The following is a 19,110-nucleotide window of genomic DNA, read 5'->3' on the forward strand; positions in this document are numbered from 1 at the left end:
ATAAGATTTTTGCTATTGCTAGTCTTTGAAGGCGAACAATGTAGATGTTATTTCATTTATCTCTCTTGCTATACTTACTAGATTTAGACATTATAAAATGAATGATGTACTCTCTGCTTGATTACAAACACAAACTATGATCTAGACAACAATGCTAGTTTATAAAATTTATACATGTAATTTCTTTGGTATATATTGACCTGAAATCAGTGACTCACTGAACACAATTTCTTGATATCTGATGTAGTTGGACATGTTTCTCTCTCACATCTAGAGATTGGGCAAATGAATAAAGTGAGGCAATAGTCGCAGGAATTTCTTGGTTAGTCCGTTGGTTTTAATCCATTATAAATTGAGGGCACGTATGTTAAATTGGAGAGAAACTTCTGAGATAGGCATATGATTGATATAATTGTGGGAACAGGCTTGTGTTCAAACGTCAACCTAAACCAGTTGGTCACAGCCATAAGCAGCCCTAGTACTGTTAGAATCCAGTGCCCTAGATCTTACTTTTTTCTCTGCTATTATGCTATTCCATCTTAAGCATTTTATTCAATTACAATGTGAAAGTGTCTCTAAGCTGAAGAAGAAATCTTATAATGGAGCTTAAAGGTAGTCACACCATTCCTAAATTGCACTTCGATATGGTTGAGGAGCTCTATAATTTGCTTACTGTTCATAATCATTCTGAACTATTTGTGTCATACTTATTTTTTTTTAATTTTTTAAATAAATTTGCACACTTAGTAGATTAAGAAAATCTGAATGCACATCCCATGTGCACTGCAAAATCATGTACAGATACAAGATAAAAGCAGGGTCATGCCATATGATCTCCCTAATGCTTTAATTGTTTCCTAACTAAATTCCTTTCTTTCATAATTAAACAATTTCTGTAATATATGACTGCCATATACATTATGCTCCAGATGTTCCGTCCTGTTCATAATATTCTCTTTGCAGCGTAAGGGTCTCCAATGAACTTGGTGCTGGGAATGCTGAGGCTGCATGCTTTTCAGTTTTTGTTTCGGTCGCTACATCTTCAGTCATCAGCATATTCTTTGCAATAGTTTTTCTTGTTTGCAAAAATGTCTTGGGTTATCTCTTCACAAGCAGCCCGACTGTCACAGAAAGAGTCTCAGAGTTGGTTCCATTTCTTACTGCATCTATCCTTCTTAATGGAATACAGGCAGTGCTGTCAGGTAAGTACTTAACATTTGCTGATGAATTTTCTGATTTTAATTGACTATTTGTTACATGGTTAATTAAATAACCATGCATATTAGAGGGAAGGAAATGGAAGCTAACATCTAAACCCATATTTGATCAGGTGTGGCTATAGGATCTGGTTCACAGTACTATGTTGCTAATGTGAACTTAATTTCCTGTTATATGGTGGGATTGCCGCTAGGCATACTCATATGTTACAAGTTCGGATTGGGGATAACTGTAAGTATTGAGGGTCCCTTGCTATAGATGATTTTAATCATTTGTAATTCGTCTGTATTTATTGGTCTGTGAGATTTGTTACTTGAATGATATTTTTTCTTTTAGACAAAGTTTTTCTATATTCATGGTTGGATTGTTTTAAATAGTTTTTCTATGTTTGCAATTAGTACAGCGAGATAGTTGAAATGTATCAAAAGTCACATCAAGAGCACTAAACAGCAGTTTACATAACTGTAATTTGACTAGCTGCTGCAGTTTTATACTAAAGACTGCAGAAACTGTTAGTTCTGACTCTCCTTTAAACAAATTGATGTTTGCAACAATGTTTCTTGTTTTGAAATGAGATTTAAGTGTTCTACAGCCTGTTGTTCATTGTTCTCTTTCTGTTTTCCATGTTCATTATACTCTAGTTAGATTCCTAACATGGTGTGAGAGACAAGTTCTGATTGATGAGATGGAGACCTGCATATCTCGAGGACAAGAACTTTGTAAGTGGGTGCATTGCAATGAATGTTACAATAAGCAATGGCTGCCACCATGGAATATTGTATAGTTGAGAAGTTCGATAGAGAAAATTTGAGTCTCTGAAAGCTCAAGATGAATTATTTTTATAGATAGAATGAAAGAAAGTATATTGATTTCCACAATGACCAAAATATGTCAATGGGACTGTCAACCAGCTTAGAATAATCAAGGAAAGATTACCAGAGTATTTGGGTTATATGATGTGAGACATTAAGGCTCTTTACTTTCCAAAAAAGCTTGGTGATTGGGATGTTGTGAGCAGAGCGTTTGAGACATGGAACACAGCAAATAGTTTCTCTCTATGCTAGATACTCTTCAATCTGAAGATGAAAAGAGTAAAATTGGGAAACACACTATGCTATCAGAAACCAGAAATGTAAAATAGGTACAGTATTGGAAATGAATTTTCTGAGGTTTTGCTGCATGAAATGTTTTTGGGTTTTATTTTTTTGAAATATATGCAAAAACAGTTTAATATTTTAAACAAATTGCAAATCCTTAGTGTTAAGCTTGTAGCCTGTATTCATACCATGTGTTTGTGCCATGTGTCTGTCCTCTGTACTGCACCTATACATGTGTGCAACATTGTGCCTAGCCTCATGCTTCTTCCTGCTTCTGCTCAAGAAATCTCCGGTGTGAGTCGAACCATCAGTCTCCTTGACCTATCTTTGAGTTAATTTGTCACTTTTCCTCAGAAACCATCCTCTGCCATCATCCAATTTGGTCTTAAGTGAAGCTTAATTTATGCCTGTGGTCTAGTTTCCTTCCTAAGACTACATTCCACAAATTTTTAAACACTTACCTTTGCTTATTTTAATTGATAAATGTTGTAAATATTTCCATTTAGCTGATGAGAGTCAGTGAATAGTGTTGTTTCCTGCTTTCTGTTGTAAATATTTGTTCGTTCAGGATATTTGCAAGCATATTTCTTTTGTTAGAAATAGTTTTAAGTATTAATTCTCTTTGCAATGTTTGTTTTATAAATGTGGTTACACATGCTTTTGTAACTGCTGCCGTTATGTGAAAGGTCTCTTGTAGTGTAAGAGAGAGGCATGGGCATGCGTGAAATGAATAAGATGCCTTGGAATACTCAGGAGAGTGGGTAAGACGGGAAGATTTTCTTGGGGAGTTTATTCCTTGTACCTGCTGTAGGGAGAATTTGTTCTATGTTAACAAATGTCTTGTGTTTTTCTCTCCATAACTCCATGTTCATTGTATTTATGCATGTGTTTAACTTCATTTTAGTTTTTGCTGGTTATCATTTGCCTCTGTTACATGTCTGGTTGTAGATTCATTATCCATTTTTATTATTTTCAGTTTTGCAACAGTTGCCATATTTTTAAGCCAATAGACCATCCTTTTTTTTAATAGGTTTATACCCCCCTTGAAAAGAAATTGGTGCCTTCAAACAGATCTATTCACATTACCTAGAATACACAAATACCACTACCCCACAAGCCCTTCAAAAATATTGAACTAGGTCCGCATTTTCCAAGGCTGGTCAGCTTACGAATAAATTTCTTTCATTGGAAATAGTTTTAACTTTTAAGTGTTAATTCTGTTTGTAATGTAGTTTATTTTATAAATTGGGTGAAAGGTAACACATAGTTTTGTAACTGCTGCTATTATTGAAAGATATATCATGGCGTAACTGTAACACACCCAAACCCATAATACCTTATTAGGGCTGTGGGGCGTAATCTAGATCCAATCTTCAAGGGTATTATGAAGATGGGGTTACCAAAATTCCTCTTTCTCCCATCACCTCAAATCACAATTTCAATACCACCATTGTCTTCTGCTCATCGAGAGCTTTCAAACAATATAAATTTTATCTCATTTTGAGCTATGGGCACAAAGGTATGCCCCTTTGAAGATTTTCCTCTTCTAAGGCCACATCGTCATCTGTACAACCACATGGTTGACACATGGCTGTTCTTGGCCACACGTCACTCCCATGCTGGTCGATGTCCTTGGCTAACTGGTCATACCTAGAGTCCTAGACCTCACCATATTAGCGATTTTCTATATATGTTCCTTGTCCCAAAATCTTCGAGGTTTTGGTATTCGATATGCCAATATGGGCCGCTATGTTGGTATGACTGATATGCTTGTATGGTTGATGTGACACTATCCTCTAATATGCCAATAGGCCAAGATACTGGGATCTCGGCAAATCCTTTATAACTACAAAAACTTACAAACTCCTGAGGGATGGACTTCTGTTGGAATGTACGGTAGCTTCACTATCCCTTTCTATACATAGTCATGTACTCGCTTTTCTCTACTAGCATCCACCTTCCTCTAATTTGTGACTAGAGGCATGGTCAAGGGTTTGCAATCTTGTATATAAAACTTTTTGAGGATCTCTATAGTGTACTTCCCATGTCCCAAGAAGATTTCCCCATCACCCTGCCATACCTCTAGCTCAAGGGAATAGTGCATAAGCCCTATTTCCTTCATCTCAAATTCCCTTGCAAGGTCTACCTTGCAATCTTGGATCAAGCTGTCTTCTCCAGTCAATATAAGATCGTCAACATAGAGCACTAGAATGAGCGAAAGCCCTCTAACCGTGATGTAGTACAGGTTGGCATTCGCGTCACTCTTAGTGAAGCCCAATCTCTGAAGGTAGCTATCAATATGAGTGTACCATGATCTCAGAGCCTGCTTGAGCCCATAAAGAGCTCTCTTCAACAAGCAAACATGAGTGTCTCTGCTGAAAGTCTCAAACCCCTTTGGCTGCTCCATATAAATCTCTTCCTCAACCACCCCGTTGAGAAATGCTATCTTCACGTCCATCTGGTGGATCTTCCACCTCATTTGTGTTGCTAGTGCCAGAATCATCTTGATGGATGAATAACGAGCCATTGGGGAAAATGTCTCATCATGGTCGATGCACTCAACCTGCTAGAAGCCTTTGGCCACAAACTTGACCTTGTACTTCTCCACACTCCCATCTGCTCCATGCTTCACCTTGTACACCCCATCTGAGCCTACTACTGATTTGCCCTCTAGGCGTGGCACAATCTCCCAGACATCATTCTTCATGATGGAGGAATATTCCTCCACCATGGCATCCTGACAAACCTGCTAAGAGGCTTCCTCCTCAAAACAAGAAGGCTTTGAGTCTATTAACTCAGTCATCAGTACGATATACCTGGTGTACCCTGTAGCTGCTTGCTCTGTCTGAACATAGAGCTAGGAGTCTCAACTCGCTCTTGGGCCTCTTGATCGGCCTACTTGGCTCTTCTCCTCCCTATGCTGGGAGTCATTGACTGAGATTTTGACTCCACTCATCCTAGTCCCTTCTCCTGATCCTGTGCTGACTCCTAGTCATCCTGCTGTGTGGCCCTCTTTCCAACTGGATGAGACTCAATCTGTGATACTGGCTAAGGCTCTTACTTGGGAGTGAGTAGCTCCTCCTCAGGTACTCTAACCTGCTCTCGCTCTAAGGACTCCCTTAGAGCTCTTCTCTCCTCAAACCTCATGTCTCTCCTTTGCGCACTTCATGCCTTGTTGCTCAAGCCTGCGCTTGTCTCAACTTGCAACAGGTACAAATTCTTCATCCTCACATCGATCTACTTCATACATCCAAAAGCTAAGTGTTTGAGGTAAGCCTTATCTTTGCTGAAGATGACATCATAACCCTTATTCTCTAGGGTAGCAACAAAAACAAGATTCTTCTTCAGTCCTGGAACAGAGAGGACATCCCTGAGATGAAGAGAGCTACCTGATTCCCTCTCAAAACTGACAATATCAACTCCTCTAGTCACATACTTTCCATCATGTCCTAGCTCAATGTGAAACTACATGTCCTTCTCCTTCAGGTTGTTGAAGTATTCCTTTTTGTCGGTCATATGGAACGGTGCTCTAGATTCAATATACCATACACTACTACCTACTGAGCTTGCCATGCAAGCTATTAATGAGAAGGTTTTCTCAAATTGAGAAGAAAACACATCTACTTCAGTTGATGCAACTACATGATCTGAATTGGACTCCTTCTTCTGATTAGGACACTTAGTGGCATAGTGCTTGAACTCATGGCAATGGAAGCACTCGATCTTGCTAAGATCCTTCTTCTTCTTCTTGCCCTTCTTTCCTTTGGATTAGCTACCTTTTCCTGCCAAGGTAAAATTTCTCCTCGTCCCTTGTCTTAGCTGATCTCCCATCTCTCGTCCCTCTTTGGATTTCTTCTTGCACGTGGTCTGACCACAATTGTTCCTAGCTGAGAAGATTCTCTCTACCACTGACTGCATCCTGGAAATTCTCCCGAGACTTATGAAGTACCAAAAGCACAAGACTCACAAGGTCACTGTCTGCTACAATAGTGCCCACTCCAGCTAGCTCATCCCAAACTTGAATGAACTTGGAAAGGTACGTAATGATGGGATCGCCTTTGCTCATCCAGATACTTCTTAGCTTGTCCTTCAATGCAAGCTTCCCGACATCATTGGAACCTTGATACAGATCTAAGATGACTTTCCACATCTCAAATGTTGTCTTCTTCCCATGGAGATGAGGGACAATATGGTCTTTGACCCCCTCAAGAATGATCCTCCTTGCCTTGGTGTCATTCTTGTTATGTTGGATCAACTATTGGGCATCTTGAGGTGGAACTATTTGATTTGTAACAAATTCTAGCACCCCATTATCCTCCAACACCATTGAGATCCTCTCCTTCCATGAGCAGAAATTCGAAGCTCCCTCTAAACAATGATCTTTCCTTAGTCCTTGAAATGACATACTACTATCGAAAAATTGCTCTTTAAAACTATAGCGCAAGCCTCCTGCTTAAACTGTGCTCTTCACTGCGCTATTCATTGGCTGGTCTCTGCTTTGATACCATGTTAATTTTCCATGAAACTCTACAACTACTTAGATGAATAACTGAAAACAAGGCAACTGAAAACTGAAACCAACTTTACTTTCACCAAGATACAAAGTTTCTTAACAAATTATAAGCAACGGAAAATAATCTAGAGATAAAAACACATTCACACAAATTGACACACTGGTTTACCCAGGAAACCCAAATGGCAAAACACGCTTTCTTTGTTGTGGTATTTTATTGATTGATATTGAGCAATTAGATCTATTACAAAGCAATTTGTCTTTGAGAAAGTGTTCTGCTTCTTCTCACTAATCTCAACTGATACAATTGATCTCGGCCTGCCTTGATCACTGCTTGATCTCGGCCCTCTAGCACGCATCTATTCCCCTGCTGAATAGCCTTGACTTACCCTGCCTCTTGCTTGATCCCAACTCCTATTTTCTTGCACATTGGAGCCCCTATTTATTTGTGCATTTCTCCTATTTCCTAGTGCACAAGGGAGCTCCTATTCTTTAAAGAAAATCCGTATTCCCTTGGGCACTTGTGATCTCATATTTCTTAGGACACAAGCTCTCAATTTTGCGCACAGTCTCCTAAATATTTGCTCATAGTTGATGCTCAATTTTGTGCTCTCCACAATCAAAGTTGATCTCACAAACTTATGTGTATTATTTACCTTCGTCCTCCTCTTTATAGACCCAATTCGAGCATGCAAGGAAGGCCCAGTTCAATTTTAGAAGTCGAGTTTTGATAGCGAGTTAATTGAGAGTGATACTCTTTCTCTCTCCAATCAACACTTGGAGTCTTAACTCGTTAGTCCTTCCAATTTCCATCAAGACTGAAGACTAACTCACTCTAACTTAAATTGCAACTGCCACCTCGTTCTGTAGTCAAACTGATGAAGACTCTGCTTAACTGATGCTTCAACTCTACGTGTGCCATCTTGATGATCATTCCAGTAAATTGGAAATAAACTCATCCTAACTGAAGTCTAACTCATGAGCTCACACTCATGCTAGAGAAAGGCAAATCGAGGTCTTCACTGGTTAAAGCACAAGTCAGAAGACCTTCACTCTCTACATTTTCAACACACTGTAGTAACCCACGGGCCACAATCCATACTTCTTTGTACTTGCAACCATTTTCTATTCAGTGAAAGAGAGTAGAGCAGCCTCACCTTCTAGCCGAGTTTTCTCTGAAAGGGTTTCCTAGGTCATATCTCGTGTCAAATCGTGGTTTGTGAGTTTTTATTTTGTTGTTCTCTATTTTTAACATAATTTTAATTTGCATACATACATAATTAACAGTAAGCTAGTAATCTACAAATCTAAAAATCTAAAGAGAACTAAAACCCTAATAGTGTAGATTTCGGATTTTTAAATATAGTTTTGTCAGATTTTTTGGGACAAACTGTCCAATGGAATATCCATGTAGTTTATAGATCATTCAAAGGCAACAAGCCTTTGTTCTTGCATTAAAACTACAACAACACCATCCCCTAAGGCATAAAACTCCACATATCAGCCTTAAGTTTTTCAAAAGCTTTGGTTACTTCTTGAGTCCAAGAAAATGTCTTATTTTTTAATAGTGTTGTTAGAGGCTTTTCTATGTGACCATAATTCTTGACAAACTTGTGGTAATAACTTGTCAATCCTAAGAATCCCCTAATATTCTTCAAGCTTTTAGGAGTTGGCCAATTCATCATAGCTTTAATTTTGTTAGGGTCCACTTTTAACAATTATTGAGATACCATATCACACAAATATTTCTCTTCTTCCCCAAAGACACACTTGGAAGGCTTTGCATATAGTTTTTACTATTGCAATGGTTTTAAGAGCTTGTCAACATGTTATACATGCTCTTCCCAAGATTTGTTGTAGATTAGTATATCATCGAAAAATACTAATAGAAATTTTTTAAAATAGGGTTTGAAAATAGAATTCATCAAGCTTTGAAATGTTGACGGAAATTTAGTAAGGCCAAATGACATCACCAAAAACTCATAATGACATTCGTGTGTTCTAAAGGTTTTTTTGGGGATGTCTTCATCCATCATTTTGATTTGATGATATCCTAAACAAAGGTCCAAGTTGATAAAGAAAATCGCTCAAATACATCTAATAATTCATCAATGATGGGAATAGGAAACTTATTTTTAATGTTCATTTTGTTGCACTCTCTGTAATCTGGACTCACATGCCATGATCCTTCCCCTTTGTGAACCGTCATCACTAGTGAAGAAAAATCACTTTGGCTAGGTTGAATGACGCCAATCTCTAACATTTCTTGAACATATGCTCAATCTCACTCTTTTGTGCATATGGGTACGTGTAAGGCCTAATGTTAGGTGCTACACTTCTTGATTGCAAGTGAATGGCATAGTCATGATCACGAGCAAGTAGAAGGACATCTGTCCAAATACCTTGGTATGGTTATTAAAAAGTTTTTGGAGATCAATGTGAGTAAAGGTTCTAAATGTTTGAACATCTAGTAAGCACAATTGTGCAATTACACCATGGTGTGCCTATTTGTAATTTTATCACGTTATTAGATCTTATCACTTTAGAGGGTTTCCCTTGGATATGCTTGAGTTCAATTTCCTTGCCTTCTGAGGAAAATCTCATGAAAAGTTCCTAAAAATTAAGAGCCATTGTTCCCAATGATTATAACTACTTAGCCCTTAATATAACATCAACACCACCCATTTGAATTGCAATCATGGGACTATCCAATCAATACTCCTCCATAGTGAGCATAATACTCTAGCACTATTAGAATTTTTCGAACCCAACACTTGGTATTTGGTTCACACCAATTATTAACTGAACGAATACATGGCTGAGTTCCTAACCAAAATATTTATCGGAAGCAAAAAATTTACTCGATCTGAATCACATACAAATAAATAGATTTCTGCCCAATCAACAACTTTTCATTAATAAATTAATCACGAAACTTACTTGTGCTCCCGTTTTGAGATAATGGCCCAACTAAGAAAATACAAATTACAAAACTAATCACCAGCCTCACTGCACTCTCTTAGACCCTGCACACACTAACTGAGAAGCCTCTCTCAATCTTGTGTTGTTGTTGTGTCTTAGCTCTTTACTTTAGTCTCAATTTATAACTTTCCTAAGCTAAGATTGATGGCCAAAATTAGTTCGTCAAGTTAACTGAAGATAAGTGATTTTACTTTCGTTAACTATCTTATCTTTAGCTTCCTTTACTTTAACTTAAATACAAGTCATAAATTTAGCTTGCTTCACATGCACATTTCATGCATGTCACATGCAACACATTCGGATGCATGCAATTCACTTGCACACTCTGCATGTCGCATGCAAACACTTAAATGTTGAGAAAATTGGTACCAAGGAAGTGTTTCTTAGTTCATTGGCCTTTTTGCCTAGGAAAACACTTTAATAACTTTTTTGTCATGTGATATTATGAGTTATATTAATGTCATGGAGGTAAGTCACTTTATGAGGTGGTACCATTGTACATATGCTAGGTACTTTTTAATAAAATCACTTTATGTTTTAAATGTGTCTTTAGGGAGAAATAGTACAAAGTGACTTTTATGTTTTAAAAATGACTGAGAGAAAAAATGCACATGGTACAAAACATTAAAAAGTGACTAGGAGTTCATTAAGTGAGGGGGACCACATGAGAAACGGGGGCAAGAGGGAAATGATCTCTATCCTTGATCTAATTAGATGAGATTTAATCTCAACCATTAAATCTCTAGGGTTAGGTTTCTCTTCACTTAGAGAAAACAAAAGGGGAAAAGACATTATCATTTTAATTAGTCTTCATGAGTAGCATTGGAGAAGAGCGTAGGAGGCAGAGAAGGAGGGGCTCGAGTAGGAGCAAGGAAGAAGGATGAGATTGTAGGGATAAGGAAGCAACGTACTGTAATGTCCCCAATTAAATTAATTCTGCTAAGATGAATTTCTATTTTGCAATTGGGTGTTGGGAAATATTTTGGCATGTAAACTTAGGAAAAGTGGGTGGAGGGAGTCCCCACTTAATTTTTGGAGAGATGGAGGCCACCAACATTAGAGAAAATGAATTAATAGTGGAATATGGGGCCCACATAAAGTACACACTTGGGGAAGAAAGAATTCGAATTCCTTGAGGCAAATCGAATTGTTGGAGGGACCCACAAGTAATGCATGGCCAACAATTATAAAAGGAAGGAATGAGGGAGCAATAGGGGTCTTTTGTCTATTTGAAAATTGAATTTGCCTTAGCTGTTCAGTTGAGCCAATATTGTGCTGTTTAGCACAAGAGCTTCCCAAGGAGAGAAGCTCAACCTTTCTTCGGTGGACTTCGAGTGCCACCCTAGGAAGGCTTTCCTTCATCACTGAGACTGGAAGAGGCATCAACTACAGGTCCCATACATTTATGGAGTAGAGCACGCAGTCTGGGAGCCACCACTGCACAGAGGGAGGATTCACTAGTTGTTTGTGGAGCTGGGTTGTTGGGGAATTGACCGAAGAAGCTACAAGAGTGTTCTTTGATCATTTTCATGAGTGTGGAGGGAAGCTACAGCCAAGAGGACCAACCTACACGCAACTCTCACTTTATCATACACAGGACTACATCATCTCCTCCATGACTGTGTAGTCATTGGAGTGAGACTCTTTTGGGGCAGCATCATCCGGGGGAGTTTGGAGCTGGGGTGCTAGGAATCATTGGGAGGGAAATTTGAGGAGGATTGCTAGAGTTTGGAGAGAAGAGATTGACAGGAGTAGCCACAGTAACAAAATTCAAATTTGGTGGAGGGCCAAGTTGTGAAGGGTCAAATTTTGAAAGTTGGAACTAAGGGAAACCCTTTCTGGGTTTTGGGCAAGGAGCACTCTCCTAATTTTATAGAATTTTTTGGGCACTCTAGGGTGGGCAAATCAAGGGGCGAAGTCAGGGAACAGTGCAGTTTTGGAGTAGCAACACAATTTTCTGGAGGTGTTGATTATTGCAGTCGTTTGGCTTTCTCGTACTCATCACTTGGTGCTTGTAGCTTGCCTTGTGCAAGCCCAGGTGCAATTTCTCCAACCAATTTGTACCACAACAGATATTATTAATAAAATTTGGCCAGTTTGGGGATTTGCAAAAATTTATGGTTTACGTGTATGCATTTATGAAATTTTCTGTGTTATTTATTTGTACATGTCTTTATCATCATTGTAAAATTTCTACTAGGAATATTACACGTACACCCCAAGGAGAAACTCAAGATTTGCTGTAGGAGACAGACACGAATCCCGAGTTTTTTGCACTGTTGTTTCAGGAATAGTTTCCAGGGTAAGCAGGCCGAGCTTTATGCTAAGGGCTTGCGCTGATTTGAGGAGCGACTGAGAGGGAGTCTCAACGTAATTCTAGGGGTGATAAGCAATTGTTTGAACCTGCTAACTTCTTCCATAGTTATAGCATGGGCCAAGAATCTAGGAAGAGATCAAACAAATCCATTTCCAAGTCTCCCTAGGCGTGAAACTCGAGGTAGATAAGATAAATCAGTGGCACGAAAATTCTGCAAGAGAACAAACTTATCTAGCACAAAAAACAAGGCATTGTTAGTTGGTTCTTGTGCACAAAATTCAAGCAAATCACAACTGAGTTTATGGCTATGAGGGAGGCTCAAATTTCTAACCTGGTAGTGACATCATCAAACTTAAAGGGAAATAAGTTAGACTTTTCTCTGCTATGTACATTTTTCCTTAAGAGCAATCAAATTCTTCCTTGAAGACTGGTTTTCCCCTTGTGGGTTTTTCCAAGGTCATTGGACCAAAAATAACTGTGTAAATTGTGCAAAAATTTCTATCTATGTGCTTGCATTAATTTACTTTCATATCAGCAGAAAAGGTAATATACGGGCAACTCAAAATGTTTCAAATAAATTTGTTATAAATGTTTTATATCAGCTAACTTTTATTAGGGTTGTGGGTATTAAATTTATACAAAAACCTTGAAACTGTGGTGAGCTACCAACTCGCAAAAATTTCTACATGGTATCAGAGCTTGGGAAGCTCTAGATCTGAGAAAGGAACCTTCAGATCTGAGGAAAACCTTCAGCTGATAGAAAAACCAGCAAGCTACCTTCTGCTACAAGTCAGTAAACAGTGAACCAAAACTACCTTTAGATACCCAGAGATTGGTTGTTGAGAGGGAGGCAGATTTGAGGTTTACAAATTGAGATTTTGTGTTGGTTGTGAGGGTCATGGCGACTGGTATAAGGGTGGAGGACAGATTGGTAGGGGCAAAAAACTTTGGCCCTTGGAAGGAGAGGATGATGCTTTTGTTTGAGGAGTTGGAGGTATGGGACATTGTGGAGAATGTCGTGCAACCTCCTACAGATCCTGCTCAGTTGAGTGAGTTCAACAAGAAGAATCTAAAAGTGAAGAGAATCATTCTCGATGCCATCAGAGACCACTTATTTCTTCATGAGATGGGGAAGAAGTTTGCCTATGAGATGGGGGAGTCCCTAGTCACATTACACCAGAGTTCCAATGAGAACAGGAAGATGGTGTTGAGGCAGAAGCTAAGAAACACAAAGATGACCAAGACTGACATGGTGACCTCATACCTCACCAAGATCACTCAGGTGAGAGATGAGTTGGTTGCAATGGGAGAGGCTATCACCGAGGACCAGTTGGTCAGGATCACACTAGATGATTTCACCCAACAGTGGGATGGATTCATACATGGCATTGTTGCTAGAGAGCGTTTTCCAAATTGGAGGAGGATGTGGGATGATTTCATCTAGGAGGAGACCAAGAGAAGTGCCAAGAGTGGTAGCTATAGTGGTAGGGTAGGTGAGGAGGAGAATGTTGCCCTTGTGAATAAGGGCAAGAAGAAGTAGGGTTCCATCAGTGGGGCCAAGTAGCAAAAAGAGGAAGAGAAGTCTGAGAAGGACATGAGCAAAGTGAGATGCTTTTCTTGTGGGAAGATGGGTCACTATGCATCCAAGTGTCCCGAGAAGAAGGGGAAGACGAACAATGTGGCAACATCAACTGAGGTGGAGTTCACCTCGAGATTTGATTCAGAGTTTGCACTGGTGGTGAGCTTAGCCACTAGTGCTATATCCATGAGTGTCTGGCTTATAGACAATGGAGTATCTTGCCATATGACTAGAGTGAGGGAGCACTTTACGAGTCTTATAAAGGGTGTAGACTTGGAGGTGGTGCTTGGAGATGACACTAGGGTCAAAGTGGCAAGAGTGGGGACTGTATCCTTTTAGAGGGAGTCGTTTCCACCTTTGAGAGTGACGAAGGTCCTTTATGTACTGGGGTTGAGGAGGAACTTGATTTCGGTTTCTTGTATTGACGACATAGGATATTTTGTGGTGTTCCAAGATGGACAAGTGTTGATGTATCCCATGGGATCTAGCATGGCATCTGCGAGAGTGATTGGTGTCTGTGAGGGGAGGCTTTACAGTTTCATGTTTCAGCCTGCTAGGTCTGTGAGGAGGTCACGGGAGGATGATCGTGTAGAGTAGTAGGGTCTTGGGAAGGGAAGCACACTGCAGGTTTCAAGGTTCACAGAGGTCAGGAGGATTACTAGCTTCTAAGATGACAAAATCAGTGCAGAATCACTATAGGCCACAGGGCTATGGGTGTTAAGGGAGGGAGATGAGGTTCCCACACTTGTGCAAGAGACTTCTTCAGGGAGGAGGAAGTCGAGAAGGCTTTATGGTACCTTGAAGAAAGCACATGAGTCAGTGAGGGAAAGTAGACCACTAAAGAGGTTGGACGGTGATGTGGTGAGAGTAGCAAGTGATAGGATGGTACCAAGTGGTGAGCATATCCACTTCAGAGATAAAGATGGAGTGGTGGGAAACAAATTCCTCAGTAAGAGGTGTTGAAGAATCTAGGGCATCATAGTTAAGATAGGATTCTTCTAGCAATGATAACAATTTGTGAAGCACTTTTACTTTTTCTTGTTAGCTTGATCTTTTTCTTATTATTAGTATATGTCTCTTACTTCATCAAACTGCTATCAAAATACAAAAGACAAGAACACAAGATGTTGGCTCTCTGCCAAGGCAAAACCTCTCTCTCTTAGAGAGGAAAACCCTTCTTCAAATTTCTCTTATTGAAGCTTCTATTGATAAATGCCAAACCCTAGACCCTTGACAAGAATATCCTCCAAGCACAAGTCACGTCTTTGTTCTTCTTCTTCCGACACTTCGTCCTCCTTCCTTCGGCACTTCGTCCTTCTTCCGGCAACTGATAGTAGTCCTTGTTATGCTTCTTCTATAAGAGATATTCCTCTTTGATCCTTGGTAGATTCCTTCACATATGAAGAGTACTTTATCCCTCCTCCAACTGAGCTCTTTCTTGAGATATAGTTGCAGGTCTAATATGACAGCAGTGTATCACTGTTTCTTCGCACGTGTGAGGGGATTCCTTCAAAAACCTTATGTGTAAGTCCTCTTTCCTTCTTCGCTTGAGTGAGCTTCTTCTTCGCTTGAGTGAGAGGCCTTATAGGCCTACTTTTCTAGCCCAAACAATGAGATAAGTATGACTGTGGTGGAGGGCTGCTATGACAGCAAAGAGACCCTCTTTTCCTTCGCACGTGTGACTGTAGTTGACCTTAGAACAATCCTCTAAGGCTCGATGTTCTTCCTTCCTTCTTCGCTGCACTAGAGGCTCCTTTCTTCGTCCCTTTCTCACCCTTAACTTGTCCCTTTACTTCGCTGATTTCAGAGGTAGATTGCATTGTCATTGGAGGAGTGGACAACCTCTTATATATAGAGGTTTGTCCCTTCTTTAGGCTGACTTGTCATATATAATTCGGATAGCTTCTTTTAGTGATGTCGTTGCATGGAGGAGACTTGTGACTTTGCTTGGAGGTATTTCTTTGACTTTAATACATAAATATACATGGTGTAACATGCCCTTAAGGGTCTTCAACATATCTTTTTGACTCTTTGACTTCCCTATAGCACTTTGACATGTGCTAGACCTATGCAATGAGCAAGGAACTCATTGATATAAATAACAAAAATAATATTTATTTTCTTTTATAAATACAAATATCAACATTACGTTTATGAAGACCAAACCTAGTTACATTTTCTTCAACACTCCCTCTTAACTAGGGAGGTATTCATAAATCACTATAAGGTGTTTGGCCATTTTCAATCTGAAGAATTCACATAAGAGAAACCGGATTGGCAATCCATCTGTTATAGCATCATAGTAACCAACATTGTTTCCACAACAAGGCCTTGAATGATAGATCTATCTCATATTAGATCATAGCACAATGTTGGTGAGACCAATGATTATAGACACCTTCATCATTGTCTGTCAAGGTACATATCCACCCGGGTGTTCACTGAGTATGACCTTCTAGAACTATTCTTATCTTGGGTTCCTAGCCCTCAGAGAATATTGGTCCTCTTGCCTACTCTTATCTTGGGTGCCCTACACATCCTCAAAGAGCATCGGATGCCAGATGATTACCCAATCCTCCATTCTTTCTTCCAAAGTGAAGACAAGAATGTTGTGTCTATCTCTCCCTCTTAACTGGGGAAGATATGCCCAAGCTCCCTCTGACTGGGAACTTGCCCAAGCTCCTTTGTAATCGGGAACTTGTTAGAACTCCCTCTTAGCTAGGGACTCTTCCATACATCAACAACTTCTTCTTCGTGGGTCCTTCAGCTGCTCGATCTCCTTCTTTCCTTGATGTCATGAAACTTTTGTTGAACTTCTTCTTTGTAGGGCATCAACCATCGATCACTTTCCTTCTTCGTCATGTCATTCCTTCCTTCGTGGAAAGTGTCCTTCTTGATACATGTCAGGATCTTTCGTCATATAGCTACTCCTTTGTCATCATGCTTCGTTTCCGGAATATCCATCATTTGAGTGCTTAGTTGTGCTTGCACTTTCAATACTTCGTTCTAGTAGCCCTTCGTAACTTCATCCCTGATATTACTTCAAAATTTAAATAGTATTTTGCTGGATGGCTTTTCATCATGACATCTTGTTGACTTGAATCAGTATCTTGTATCTTCATATCTCCAAGGCTTTTCTAAGTGTAAAGGGTCCTTTGATCTTTTTCTTCCCCTTTGATCTTTTTCTTCCTCTGTTAGAGTTCTCGTGCCTTCTTTCGAGAGATTACTTCAACGAATCTGTCAGATAATGATTCCTAGTGACTATGGTGTCTTGTCATCTTTGATCCCCTTCTTCATATGCTTCATTGTTTAGTCAATCACCTCATACACCTTATGAGGGCATGCCTTCGAGCATGTTATTAGTGAAAGAGATCTTCCTATTCTTAATCATGTTTTAGAGCCATCCCTCATGATCCAATAATACATACATACCTCATCTTTAATTCTTCTCTTGATCATCTCAGCTTCGTTTGTTAGTCCTTCTAGATTGAGATTGTCTCAATTTCTTTTGCTCTGCTTCATCTTTTCTTGCTTGCATATCATTATTTCTTGAGTCCCATGAATGGAACTCCTATTGAGACATCTGCTATTTTGAAAGTTATGAATCTTTTATTGAAGATTCTACTAGAGGGTCTTGGTGACCCTCATCCTGCAAATGTCTCTTCTTTGTTGATGATAGAGGCTTTCTAAGATTTGATCATGATCATTTCCTTTCATTATGGATGAGGTCATTTAATAGCTATATCCTTCCTACATAAATATCTTGAGCTATTTCTATATTATGCTCCTATATTCTAGAAGATGCCCTTTCTCTTAAACCATGCATTCTATCCTATTTCTACATGCTCCTATGATACCCAAAACTTTGAAAGAAGACTTATGTAAAGAAGTTGACTTAGTCATAGTATAGATCTAGAGGGTCCTCCTTCTTCTGCTTCTTTTCTTATTCTTTCACTTCTTCGGTGATGTGAGCTTCTTCTCTTTTCCTCTTGTTGTTGTCCTTCTTAAACTTGGGACAATCCCTTTTGTAGTGTCCATATTCTTGACAGCCAAAGCATTGGACTTTGGACATATCTCTGTTGCTTGTTCTTCGTGGACCAAACTTGCCAAATTTTCCCTTTCTTTTGGCCATTGCAGCAAATGCTTGCTCCTTTGATCCTATATCATCTTTGGCTTTGAGTCTAGTCTCTTCAATTTTACATAGAGACCAAAGTTCACTTAGTGGGGTAGCTTCCTTCTTGGCATATATACTTGATGTGAAGTTGCCCCAATCCTTAGGTAGAGCATTGAGTACTACAGTTGTCATTTCTCTGTCAAACATGACTTCTCCTAGCTCTTGTAGTTGATATCTCATCTCAAAGATTCTCATAAAGTAGGGAGCTATTCCTTCCTTGGATATCTTCATTTTGTACAATTCATTGCGTAGTGATATCACTTCTCCAACTGTGGTAACTGAGAATAGCTCTATCAAGTTATCATAGATTTCTTTTGATGTTTCAAGTTTGGAGACATAAGGAATGAGAGTCCTTGATGGATTCTATTAGAATCCATTGAACTCTTGTCTCATCCTTATTGTACTTTGCTAAGGCTTGAGTTTGTTCCTTAGCAGGGACAGTGATACTTCCTTTGATATGATATAGAAGTTCATTCTCTTTGAGAAGTAAATCAATCCTCTTTTTCCATGCAAGGAAATTAGCGGTCCCAACCAATTTGTTGCTTTCCTTGCAAAAAGACATTGTGATATGATCAAAATAGGACATACAAATGCTTACTTGATAGTGTTGGTGATGTAGAAGTCTTGCTCCCTTCTTGAAGATCTGATGATTTGTCTTCCTGGATCTTGATAATCTTCAAAATTGCCTTCTTTGATGATGAAGACTTCTTGGAGTGTGAAGCTTGACTTGGAGTGCTTTTCTTTTGAAGATGATGTAGCTTGATGTAGGTTCTTCTTTGAATGGATCTTCTTGTAGGTGCCTTTGTATGAAAGACTTTTCTTCTTGCTTTGTAGTCTTCCTTGATGGATCTAGAAGAGTAGATGGTAGACCTCCTTGTCCTTGATGGATTTGAAACCCTTAGCTTGATGCTTCAACCTTGTATGTGTTCTTGAGATGCCCTTCCTTGATGTGTCACCTTAGCTCTGATACCATGTTGAAGAATCTAGGGCATCATAGTTAAGATATGATTCTTCTAGCAATGATAACAATTTGTGAAGCACTTTTACTTTTTCTTGTTAGCTTGATCTTCTTCTTATTATTAGTGTATGTTCTTTTACTTCATCAAACTGCTATCAAAATACAAAAGACAAGAACACAAGATGTTGGCTCTCTGCCAAGGCAAACCTCTCTCTCTTAGAGAGGAAAACCCTTCTTCAAATTTCTCTTATTGAAGCTTCTATTGATAAATG

General features: G+C 39.2%; 1 protein-coding gene across 1 annotated transcript in view; it reads left to right on the forward strand.

Annotated features, from left to right (window-relative positions):
- LOC149205918 (protein DETOXIFICATION 33-like) overlaps positions 1 to 19,110 on the forward strand; it is a 51,152-nt gene that overhangs the window by 4,379 nt on the left and 27,663 nt on the right. Inside the window, exons 5-6 of the mRNA XM_089395225.1 lie at positions 964 to 1,202; positions 1,331 to 1,449. Of these exons, the coding sequence (XP_089251351.1) occupies positions 964 to 1,202; positions 1,331 to 1,449 (358 nt within the window). The remainder of the gene's footprint in view (positions 1 to 963; positions 1,203 to 1,330; positions 1,450 to 19,110) is intronic.

This window comes from Pinus tabuliformis, chromosome 1_2 (genome assembly GCF_031772625.1).
Source record: "Pinus tabuliformis cultivar Carrire ecotype Pingquan chromosome 1_2, CPIR1, whole genome shotgun sequence".
NCBI lineage: Eukaryota > Viridiplantae > Streptophyta > Pinopsida > Pinales > Pinaceae > Pinus > Pinus tabuliformis.